At 41.1% G+C, this 12,150-nt stretch overlaps 1 protein-coding gene across 6 annotated transcripts in view; it reads right to left on the minus strand.

The window, feature by feature from the left end:
* DIP2A (disco interacting protein 2 homolog A) overlaps nucleotides 1–12,150 on the minus strand; it is a 98,346-nt gene that overhangs the window by 4,344 nt on the left and 81,852 nt on the right. For 4 of the 6 annotated variants that reach the window (XM_030487253.1, XM_030487254.1, XM_030487251.1 and 1 more), the window contains 12 exons: nucleotides 10,819–10,942; nucleotides 9,908–10,029; nucleotides 9,477–9,588; nucleotides 9,153–9,262; nucleotides 8,534–8,664; nucleotides 7,548–7,716; nucleotides 6,187–6,357; nucleotides 4,625–4,654; nucleotides 3,428–3,489; nucleotides 1,467–1,524; nucleotides 937–1,011; nucleotides 326–500 (listed from right to left, as the gene is read on the minus strand). In XM_030487253.1, coding sequence (XP_030343113.1) covers nucleotides 326–500; nucleotides 937–1,011; nucleotides 1,467–1,524; nucleotides 3,428–3,489; nucleotides 4,625–4,654; nucleotides 6,187–6,357; nucleotides 7,548–7,716; nucleotides 8,534–8,664; nucleotides 9,153–9,262; nucleotides 9,477–9,588; nucleotides 9,908–10,029; nucleotides 10,819–10,942 — 1,339 coding nt within the window. The remainder of the gene's footprint in view (nucleotides 1–325; nucleotides 501–936; nucleotides 1,012–1,466; nucleotides 1,525–3,427; nucleotides 3,490–4,624; nucleotides 4,655–6,186; nucleotides 6,358–7,547; nucleotides 7,717–8,533; nucleotides 8,665–9,152; nucleotides 9,263–9,476; nucleotides 9,589–9,907; nucleotides 10,030–10,818; nucleotides 10,943–12,150) is intronic. The other 2 variants (XM_030487252.1, XM_030487250.1) reach the window with 1 other exon arrangement.

Here is a 12,150-nt window from a genome sequence, read left to right on the forward strand (position 1 = left end):
TCAAGAACAGGGAGCCCTTTCACTTTGAACAGTGTCAGAAAGACAATTCCACCAAAGTGTCCTGTGCCGAACCATGTCCTGCAGGTCAGGTCACTACCCTAGAAAATCAGAGAGGAGGAAAACTCAGAGCACCTTGGTCGAGTGCTCTTTTATCATCCTCTACCAGCTCTGAAGGGTGGCGAGTAATGAACGATTCCTGCTACATCCAGCACTTTCCTCTGATGGAAGTCAGGATGAACTTGCAGGACAGCTTCCTCTTTGCTAGCTCAACTACCCCGAGGGGTTTCCAACACATGTGTCTATAAGTACATTTGGTTTCTCTCACCTCCACTTGCATCAGTAAGTTCTGTTCTGCGCAGAAAGCCAAGGTACCCAGTCCGAGCCCATATGGTCTGAGTGTCTCCAAAACTCAAGCGAGCAGTAAAGTGATCAGCGTGCAGTGCCTCTTCTCCATACACTGTGTAGTAACCAGTAGCATTGTGTGGGCTACTCACCCATATCTAGGAGATAAAAACCAAAACAACCAACAAACCAAAAGGGAATAATTCTCATAGAAACATTGGTTATTTTGCCAGAGCCAGGCAGCAGCATTTCTAGATTTAGAGATCTGTTCCACTGACAATTTTGTTGCTCCTAAAATGCCAGGAGTAGTTCTATTAAAATAAGTCATTAACTTCTGCCTCACAGAAAATGACCAGGAAAAAGGAGTAAAAAAGACTTTTATATACATATCTATACATAGCTTGGCAGAGGAGGGAGGAAATCACCAACCCTAACTATTCTATGATTCTATGACACATACATACAAGTATGTAAACTGTTCCAGCTCTCTGCACATTGCCACATTAAGGTGATTAAGAGATAGGCATTTACCTGACATGATTTATCTATATATTAAATCACTAATGATAAAGTACAACAGCATCAAAGCTCTACCTCTCCTAAATGCGAGTCTCCCAGAGGTCCCTTGGTTTCTGTGTGTGCTATGATGACCTTGACCCCTGGAAGAATCTGGAATAAGAAGCAAACAGAAGTTAAGAGAACCTGAATTCATCAAAAGAACAGTTAAAAATGCAGAGCCACAGAAGTCAACAATCTGTGCAGGTCTTCCGTTTCTACTCCTCTCTGTACCATAGATATCAACCATATCTTCCTACTAAGTTGTTCGATCTTTTCGAGTCCAAGAACTGTTTTGCAGCTTTAGACTTGAAGTTTGTTTCACACCTGAAAAATGCCTTCCACATGAAGGCCTCTGATTTGTTCAGTTTTAGCAACATATCCTATTGCTTCACTTCATGCACCCGCCTTCATTTTAATAGCTGTTCATTTCATGCTCTCTCTAGTGCCTCTCCTAGACATAACTGTGATTAGTGAAGCTTGTTGCACAGATTTTGTACTGAGGTCCAGCTGAAGCAGCTCACTATCCAGGTAAGGGATGAGGAGGAAGGATGCTCTCAAGCTCTCACCTTCCCAGACTCCATAAGTGGCAGACTGTGTGGAGAACCTCTCTCTACCAAGCGCACCCTGAGAAAATAAAAGAATACATTTGTACAGGAATTTAGGAACTTCTGTAGAAGTTAAATAGATGTGTTCAATATTATCCTATCATTAGCTGCACTGACCAAACTCCTATGATGCCAGCCAGTTTGCTCAGTTATTCACAATGCAGTAAGTTAAGAGTTCTAGCTGTCTTCAAGACTTCTCTATTAGCATTCCCATAGACCACGTTTCTTTTAAGAATCAGAAACTCAGCTCTCTGGAGAGATGAGTAACGGTTTCCAACAGAGCTTGAAGGTTGCAGTTCCACCAGCATTTTACATTCACCTTCTTTGTTGGTCTTTCTTGCACCTCTGCTTGCCACACTGACCCATGGCAGAGAGGCAGTAGGAATTGCAAAAAGTGAAGAGCAAGCAGCCTAAACAGAATTCAGTGACACCATGCAGCACATTAGCAGCGTAACTTATGAAGACAGCACATTTGCAGAAGGAACAAGAATTGAGTGCAGTAGTAGAGGCATACAAGAGAGGCAGCTCCTATACATCATGTCATATTAGACTATCCCTACACCTATAAGGCCAGAACTAACATAGTGGCAGCTTTGAGGCACTGGCTGAACTTGGTTTTAAAAGGAACAGATACCATGCAAGTCATAGTGACACATTCAAGAAGGAGAAAATGACTGTAGTTTACATTGATCTGTTCAGATGCCAAGCAGGGTCATGCTAAAGGTGGTGAAGAGCTTGTCTTCGAACAGCTAAGATTTAAGCTTGCAAAAATTAGAGATGAGTTAGTCACAAAAGCTCCCAGATATCATAAGCCCCTAATTTAACATTATCAATTTAAAAGAAAATAAAGCACATGCTTTATTTTTATTTATATTTTGATTTATATATCAAGAAATAAGTCTTGATATTATGTTTCTTAAAATAAGTACAGAAACAAATACATGTATGCATGCACCCTGCTAAACTTACAGTCTTACTCTACACTTGGTGCTGCCAGCACTTGTGTTAACTAAGTTAACTGAGAGACAAGTTAATATGAAAATTAGGACTACAGAGTTACATCTGATAGAATGATGTATCTGTGGCAAGTTTCCAGATGATACGTGTGTACATATGTGCATGTGTGTGTGTGTGTTTTGATATGCTGTAGTACAGGCCTGACATCAATTTATTGGGTCTGGGAAGGCTGAGGGGATTGAGTTGCTTTTGTCTGAAGGGAAGGGTCAAAAAAACCAACCCACAAACCAAACCAAACAACTAAAGGAGATTCTAATTGTACTTTTCCCACTACCTAAAGGACTGTTAGAGAGAACATGGAGCCAGATTTCCTGGAGTTGCACACTATAAGAAGAAGAGACCAGGGACATAATATATAAAATGGGAAATGCCACTAAGGAAAACTTCCCCCGAGTGGGGTGTCAGTCTCAGCACACGCACACCCAGCGAGGAGGAGCATCTCCATTCTTGGAGATGTTCTGTACTGAACTGCTCCTGGCCCTCAGTAACCTCATAAAGTCTTGAAGCTGGTCCTGCTTTGAGCAGGAGGTTAGTTGAGGGACATCAGAGATCCTGCCCACTCCGAATGTTTCTGTGGTTCTGTGACTAACCACCCAGTTGGCAAAGTCACCTCTTGCTAAGGGTATGATTCGGTAAGAAACAGCTAATGGGTCTAGATTATACGGGACTGATGAACAGGCAGCAAGTTAAGAGAGGTTCTAGAGAGGAACAGCAGAATAAGTGATGGAGGAGGAGATGCTGGGCCACTTCCAGCACAGAGCTGTCATTCCCTAGGATGGGGTTCCTTGTATGTGGTGATAAGGGATTAGCTGCTGCCAAGAGCATTTCAGCAAACCAGTGCAATGAGGCTGAACTTTCTGCTCTACAGGAGGAGCATTAAAATAATGCTTTAACATAATCTGTACCTGTCATGTCGAAGTGCTCTCATATCTACGTAGACTGTTGTTGGGTCTGGTCCTGCTGTTCCCTAAGAATAAGAAGGAAGAAACAAATTCAACAGAAGCCAGAAAATCCTGTTCTAATTCTCACAGCCATATCAATTCACAATTTCCTCTCCCTTTTTTACTGACACTTATAAATTGCTGCCCTAATCTAGCAGAAATGTAGTAAAATAGCCCCCCTTACTAGAGGGACTGCCATAAAGCTTTGATGTTTTATGGAATCAGTAAATGAATGCACAAGCGAAATACATATTTATACAGGTAAGTCTTAATTTGGAAAGCACCTTCTGTAGAAACTACACCTAAATCTCTGAGGGCCTTAATCCCTGTCCCAAAGCTCAACTGTTCTGCTTTGTAACAGATTTATCAACTTTGAAATAAAAATCCCCCAACATTTAACTAAAACATAGTTTTATGTTTTGGAGTATGGAGTATGTCATGGAGTATGGAATTATGTTAAAACATAACCCCAACCAACCCACGTTAAAACGTAACCCCAACCAACCCATATTTTGCCAGGGCTCCTGTCAGTAACAGCCTGGGCAGAGGCAAAGCTTTGTTGCAGTCCCAGGAGAAACCTTCTGACCAGCTCTGGTGAGAAGTTTCCCATTTCTCAACATGGGAACAGGGGACTTTATTTACTCCCCAGCAGAATTGAATCTCAAGGCAGCCAGCAACTACCGTGAAATGCATACTTAAGCTACAAAAATAGGCAAAGTTTTGGTGACTATCCCTCTCCCCCCCTCCCCCAGCGCATTTCTCATTATAGAAATACTTCAAATGAGGCCCCTTTGCCATCAGCTCAAGACTGTGCTGCTGGAGAATGTCTTACAATGATATTCCCTTGTACTTTCATAGCACTGCTGAGGCTCAGTGACACTGATGGCCACACCAAATGAACAGTATGAGCTTTTTCTCTACGAATATACCATCCAGAAACTTTAATCATTGCTATAGCTCCCTTTCTGTCTTGTTTGAGAAAGAGGTTTTGTACTTCAGCTACAAGTGTTCTTTTGTAAGACTGAACTTCTTTAGAAGAAAAAAATCTCACTTCATCTGTTCCAAATGACAACTCTCAAATGACATATACATTCATTACAGAGTAATACTGGTGAACCAGACTGACTTTAGGACAGTACAAGCACACATGCATCACTATACCTGTTCAGCCAGCTTGCCCAGCCTGTTTGGCTGACACAGCAGGACCACAAACAGAAGTAACAGAGGCCATCAAAGTGTGTGAAACAGAGAGAAAGGGGAAAAAAGAAAATACAAACAAAGAGGCACTGGAAACGTAAGATACACACAGTCAGACAGAAAACAAAACTCATACTGTATTAGAGTGAGCAGAAAGTTTCCATTTCAGATTACTTCAGAGCTTGTCACTTTTAAGTGGTTCACTGGGAAACATGGAAGTCCCAGTTAATAAATGAGAAGAGGTTTAAGTCAGATAATATGTAATGCCTACTGCCTTATCCCTCCTCCATCTGTATCTGAAGGCTGCTTGCAGCTTCCAAAACACCTTCTCAGTAAACCAGTCCAGTGAGGTTGGAAGACATTATGCATTTATTTGCATGCTAACTTGTATCAAACACCCATTCAGTTGGCTATTCATCAATAGGCATTTAAATTCAGTGATTTAAGAAGTCAAATACAGGTATCCCTTTGGAAGAACGGGGAAAAGAGGTTAAAAAAATCCCCCAAAACACTAATAAAGGGCTCAAGAATGGAGAATAGAGATGAAAAAGGTATAAAATGAAGGGGAGGCTTCAGTTTTCACAGTTTTCTTGCAGTACTTTTCACATTGCCATTTAACATTCTGCAGAAAAACTGGGGGTTTTTTGCCTCTTTGTGCAGTCTGAACAGCAAATATCCAAACCTGGCTTTTAAAATTCTTATTTAGACAGTCAATTCAGAAGGCCATTCTTTTACACTTGGCATCTGAAATGCTTTATTGAATGAATTTAAAATCTTGACTTACGGTCATCTTAATTTCACCTATATCCTTCCTATTTTTCCATCTACTGATTCATAAAATTGCTCCGGTCACATTTCTTTTATAACCATCTCTCTAGGGGTTGTTAAAAACCTTTTCTCTTTTATACGTGTGACAGAAACCACAGAAACGATGATCTCCAGTCTGTGAAGTGGGGCTGTGTGTACTTTATGGGCATATTCTCCCCTTCAAAGCTTCCAATTTTATACCTTTAATTGAAAAAAGAAGTCCAACTCTCACATGAGGTGAGACAAATGTATTTGCATGTTGCTGCTACTCATTTGAGATCTTTAAAAGTAAAAAACCTGCCACCCTTATCAGTGTTCCTGGGACTTATTTGAGGAACTCTGTCTTCCATTTAATTCAACATAGACATAAACTGTTTTTCAAACAGACAAAATCTGAATCACACAAAAGCTGAAATAGCATTGCTTGAAATACTTAATGTATTTATGAACAGGAAGCTGTATTTAATACTGCTCCTGCATAGCAGGAATGAAACAAGTTTCTTAACACTGGTCCTCTGTATTGGAAAGGGAATCAATTGGTCCATTAATACAAGAACAGTGAAATTATCATAATGCACATCTTCAAGGCTTATTTACTTGGTGATGAAGCAAGCAAGCAATGGAGCTCTAGCTCATTAGAAAAGAACTTACACGAATGAACATGATTTCCTATACAGTTCCCGGAGATTCTGTATCAGGAATAAGCAGTTTAATCTCACCTGCAAGCAAATTGCTACGTTGACCCTGCACCCAAATGTAGTGCTCACTGCACGAGCGGAGAGGCCCAGGTCTTTGAATAACTTGGAGAAAGACTGTGTTAATGTAATCCTTGGTCTCTCCTCTGCAACCACCATGCACGTTCGCACGCAGGACAGGTTAACTCCTTTCATCTGAGGGGTTGGGTAAAGAAAACAACGTTTTAAATTTGAAGTCAACAATTCTAGAATTAAGCCATTTCAAGATGGACTTCCAAAACACTGGCATAACTGGCACAAACTGGTTAAACACCAAAGACATGGCCTGCACTCAGTTTGGCTCCATCGACCCAGGACAACCTTCTAAAATTGTGCCAAGAAGCTTTGTGGCAGGGTTTTCTCTGCACAGGATGCAAACTACTTGCATCGTGTATCTGCAACACAGCCACTCATCACTCTGAGCTGAAAACCCCACAAAGTGCCATTGTTTGCAGGGCTGGGCTCCCAAGGGACCTGCTCGCTCCAGTTCAGATGCACACAGAGTGTTTGAGACATTAGTAGCTCTAATCAGCATGAATGTGAACCTGTAGCAACTGGTTGTGGGCCAAGATTCCCTTCAGTGAGGTCCAGAGAGAACAGAGGGACAGGGTTTGGTGTCTACACTGAGAATAAGCACAATGAAGCCACTTTCTTGTGCACAACAAGCTGCCAGACATTCCCAGTGGAAGTCCTGGGCAGCTTAGTTACTACAGCCGTGGGAACTCTCCTGCCACTGAGACAGAGGCAGCTCTTAAAGGAAATCGAGTTTCAGCTAAGAGTTATTCCTCAAAAATAAATGGATGTATTAGTGTGTAATTGCTGCTATTAGGAAGATTACAGCCATTTCAGAACTCAATACTTTTGGTATCAAGCAATCTGAAAGCAGGTGAGACTTGCCAGGTTTTGGGGCCTTCTTGTTTCTTTTTTTTGGGAAGGAGGAGTAGTTTTTTGGGTTTGGGGTTTGGTAGGACTTTGTTTTTTCTCTTTTTTGATGTAGGTTTTGTCTGTTTGTTTGGGTTTTTTGTTTATTTGGGTTTTTTTTTTCACCTCAGACAAGAACAAGTTGATAACCTTGCTATGTATTTTGCCCAAAATCTCAGAAATACCCAGCAAGCAGCACAGAGGTGGCACAAATAAGTAAAGCTGCAAACAGAAGAACTTCTTTTCTTCCCCACCAGAAACATGAGAGCTCAAACTTCCAGCCATCTCAGTGTTTTCCAAAAAAGCAAGTCATAATTAAAGGCTTTCACAGAAACATGGGCCCATCTTCTGCAGGCTAAAATGAAAGATTTTAGAAAGATACACGTATTTAGATGTCAGTATGTTGAAAAATAAAGTCCACTCACCCGGAGTATATCAGTCTGTGTTCCAAGCCCTTTGGTGCACATCTCCATCACAGAGTAAGAGCAGAATGTGACGCGCACTTTATACTGACTGACAGCAGACAACCAGACAGACACGTTGCTCTCCAGTTCCAGAGGAGGGACTAGAATAGACTGATGACCCGAGTATACACTAGGGAGAGGAAGAAATAGAAAGATGAAAACTTCAAGCCAGCATATAAAAAGCCAGAAGTTACATAAAGTTATAATGAAGCAAGTACAGGAAAACTGAGAGCCTCGTGTCTGTTTGAATTTCACAGAATTGTTTGTGTTGGAAGGGACCTTAAAGCTCATCCAGTCCCAACCCCCTGCCACGGGCAGGGACACCTTCCACTGGAGCAGGTTGCTCCAAGCCCCTGTGTCCAACCTGGCCTTGAACACTGCCAGGGATGGGGCAGCCACAGCTTCTCTGGGAAAAGTCTGTGCCAGCGCCTCAGCACCCTCACAGGGAAGAACTTCTGCCTCAGAGCTCATCTCAATCTCCCCTCTGGCAGGTTCAAGCCATTCCCCTTGTCCTGTCCCTACAGGCCCTTGTCCAAAGCCCCTCTCCAGGTTTCTTGCAGCCTCTTTAGGCACTGGAGCTGCTCTAAGGTCTCTCCTAAGGTTCCCTTGGATAAGAATTTGAAAGAAATCTGCAACAGTCAACACCTTAAGGGTATTGTAAAAAGACAGTTTCCTCTCAAAAGACTTTAAAAGGATTTATTTAATCAATGTGAAATAGACAGTGAAGTCCTTTTTTTCTTGGATTTGGTATCTACTTAATTTCACTTGCAAACCCCAAGTTACTCAAGTAACTTGCTCACATGAATTTTATTACCACAAAATGTATTTTATGAAATACCTACAAAAGGTTAATTTGGGTTTCTCTGACAGTTTCAGCCATGACTGTTCCCTGGGATTCTAGAGAAGGCTGGGAATGCATGGGAGAACCTATGACTCAAAGGACATACCTGCACAAACACCACAGAGCAAATCCCAAGCCACAATAAGGGTCAAGACAAATGGCAATCTGACGTGAAGGGTACAGCTCACACTGTAGCTTTATAGAGCGACATAAGGCACTTGTAGCTGCATGTGACATCTGTAAGAGGAAAAGAGGTGCTCTCAGGGGCTTTAAACCAAAAAGGGTATCACATGAAATGCAGAAATGTTTGCTGTAGAAGACATGGCAACATGTAGTGGTTTGGGGGTTTTTTAAGCACCTTTAAGCACAGGAAAAGGATATAAGCCCAAAATTTCACAGGTACTTTACATTCTAGTGGCCAGTGACATCTGTCATGACATTGAATGATGCTAAACAAGGTCTCACATCTCTACTATAAATTGCAAAAGAAAACATTCGTGAACTTTATGACAAGCACACTCCATCTAATCCCCTTGGTGATTCCTCACATAGAGCCGGTAAAGACTGAATGCCTCCAAAAGTGCATCAAGAAATGTGGATGTCATGCATCTGAACAGTAAGATGCTCCACTTACATTTTTGTATTTCTTCTCTGGCAGGAGGAATGAATGCAGAATATAGCTATATATAAGGAAATGAAGAATAATCTCTCTCTTGTTACTCTACCTTTACTCCTGCTAATATACCAGTAGTAGACACACTGAAGTCCAAGTATGCCAACATATCTGGAGATGTAGGTCTGAAAATACCAGCCAGCTTCTTTTTAGGCATATCATCTATTTAAAATACAGAAAAAGAAGAGTACCATATTATTATTTTGTAAAATACAGGACAAAAATGTATCTTTACAGCATTACCACCAGATGCTTGCTATAGTTTCTGGACAGCTATTTTGATGCAATGTGAGATACATCCATTCAGTTAGGAAGTTATGGTATAACGAAAGAAATAAATCAGTCTTCAAACTGAATTTTGGCAAACATTCTGTACCTGTATCCAAAATAGTGGGCCACGTTTTAATATCTACAGCTGCTGCAGCTTCCTTGGACTTCAGCAGTTTCATTATCGCTTGTGTGGTCAGTATACAGGCAGACTTACTGACCTGTAAAAGACACAGCATCAAAACCATGTATAAAACTAACAAATGAATGCTCAAGTAATTTCATATCCATCCACATGAGAGAACCAGTAAGGTGAATAGATGAAAAATCACCCTTGGAAACGAAGCAAAATCAATCACAGCAACAGAAAGAACATTTTGAATGAGTTGCAAAAAAAGGTGTTTACTGGCTCAGTCACAGCATACTGATTATTTCTTTTCCTACCTTATTTTATATGGACTATGGCAAAGCAATTTATCAGGCTGCATCAACCATCCTGCACCTACCAAAAGCACCAGGAGGGGAATGTCTTATACATACCTCTACAATCATTTTGACAGTGGGCAGAGTGGTAGCAAGGTTCTGTGGATGAGGTGGGCGAACGGTGATAGGTATACAGCCAGCATATAAACAGCCATAGAAAGTTGCTATTAAGTCTACTCCTGTAAAGGATATTTGTAAAATTAAAGCCATTTTTATGAGAACAAAAGGCCAAACTCTTTCTCCAAAATCAAAACACACCCCAATTTCTTTTACTAAGATGTAAGGATTTGTCACAAAGGTCTCTTCAAATCAACAGGGTGTTCTTAGCCATGCCCCATTCTGTAAAGTTAAAAGATTTTGCATTTGAGAGTTAGCAAAAATTACTCAAACCCTACAGACTTTACATTTGCAGGGATATATTTTCATGGACAGGTAGTATAAGATAACAAAACTAACAAAAAAAGGTAGGTTATGAAGATGACATTTGTTTTTCACAATTATCACGCTGGAATATGCAGTCATCCTAATTTTATGAGGTAATATTTTTTTTTCCTGAGGTGCACTTGCACATATTAATAATGCAAGTTTGAGGTCCAGATTTCACTTCTAGAGACAGCCACTCAGGAAAGAAAGGGTGTTCATACACCCACATCCCTAATCTAGCTTTCAGTGGATATATACACAGTTTTATTCCATTCTCTGAGGTTGAAACTTGAGAATCTTTCCTGTGGTGTGAATCAAACTATTCTTGCATAACTGCTCAGCCATCTGAAGCAGTGAGATGAAATGTTTGGTAAACATAGAACAACCAACTTAATAATAGAATGACAAAAAGTCTCTTCCTTGAAATACTAAGTCACTACCATACAATGCTGTACTAAATGGGTGTCTGAATGCTCCATCTGGGCAGTAATTGTTTCTTTCCTTGTGATGCCTGACTTTGGCTTTTGCTGTCTGCATTCCCTTACCTGGAGGATAAACCAGGGCCACGTGGTCACCTACATTCAGTCGTCCTTTCTCCAGCAGTGCAACTGCCACCCTTTCTGCTCTCTTGTGTAGCTGTATGCACGATGCACTGCTGGCTACAGTGCCCTGCACAGAAGAGGAGCAACATCAGGAAACTTTATTCACTTTCAAACTGTTCTCCACAAACCACGTGCTGCAGATGTAGTATTTTGTTGTCCTTAGTTTAACAATACACTTTTGAAGACTCTGTCTTGGTATTTTGGAAACCAAGCTCCTGGTACCATGAACTTTTAGAACACTACTAAATTTTATACATATTATTTTGAACATGAGATGGTGAATCAGCTTCCGAACGTGTTTGGTACCACAAAAAGAGTATCTTCCAAATACTTGAAATGTCACAGTCCAAGGGAAATAGTAGTAACACAGTTGTACTAGCAGCAACTGAAGCACTGCATCAGCTCTACCCCACCATGCACAGCCAAACCTCCAGCCGCTTTTACAATCAGCAGTCTCAAAAGTGCAAAGGGAACTCTGCTGATGTCTTTGGTATAGACACTCTTTTGAAGGGTCAGAGAGGCAACCTGAGCTGTGGTTGCTTTGCACTGTCACTTCTGCTTCAGTGTATTGACTGAAAGTGTATTTCCCCGAACTATGCATCTGGAAAGATGCATCTGGAGAAGAGAATATTCTTCCGAGAGAAGAATAAACCAATTCTGGGTCTTTTAGCAATACTGAGGCAGTTTCTTCCGCTAAAGCAGCCTCATGAGAAAAAGTCAGAACTTTGAACCATGTCTTAAACCATTTTGCCTGTCCAAATGAGGCCCCCAAAGGCAAATCCTTCACTTCCTAAGGACCTTAGGAAAGCACATTCTCTATCTCACATGTCTGCAGTACAGCACAGCACAAGGTAGACCCAATTTATCACTGGGCTGTTACTGTCATTGGAAGGGTAGCTACTGAGTAAAGGCTCAAAGAAAATCCAACTGACCAGCTTTCCCCTCCTTTCTTTCCAGAAGGCAATAAAGAAAGTGCCAGAACAGCAGTAGAAGAATCTAAAAGATTTGGGTTTTCTCAATAATACAGCAGGAATATTCCTCAAACCCAGGGAGGCTTAAATACTGAGGCACATACACAAGTGCGAGTTGTTTCAGACCCCTTTACAAAGTGTTGGATGCACAAGGCATGTGAATTCTCCAGAACTACTGACAGTCACATGCAGAGCAGAGTGGCTATGAGCAAAAATGAGTATTTAGCTGAGAAACACGACTGTCGCCTTGTGATATGTCATAAGGGCTCAGACAGACCTTGAATAAAGGAAGTATACAGAGCTT

The sequence above is a fragment of the Strigops habroptila genome, chromosome 5 (genome assembly GCF_004027225.2).
Source record: "Strigops habroptila isolate Jane chromosome 5, bStrHab1.2.pri, whole genome shotgun sequence".
NCBI classification, from domain to species: Eukaryota; Metazoa; Chordata; class Aves; order Psittaciformes; family Psittacidae; genus Strigops; species Strigops habroptila.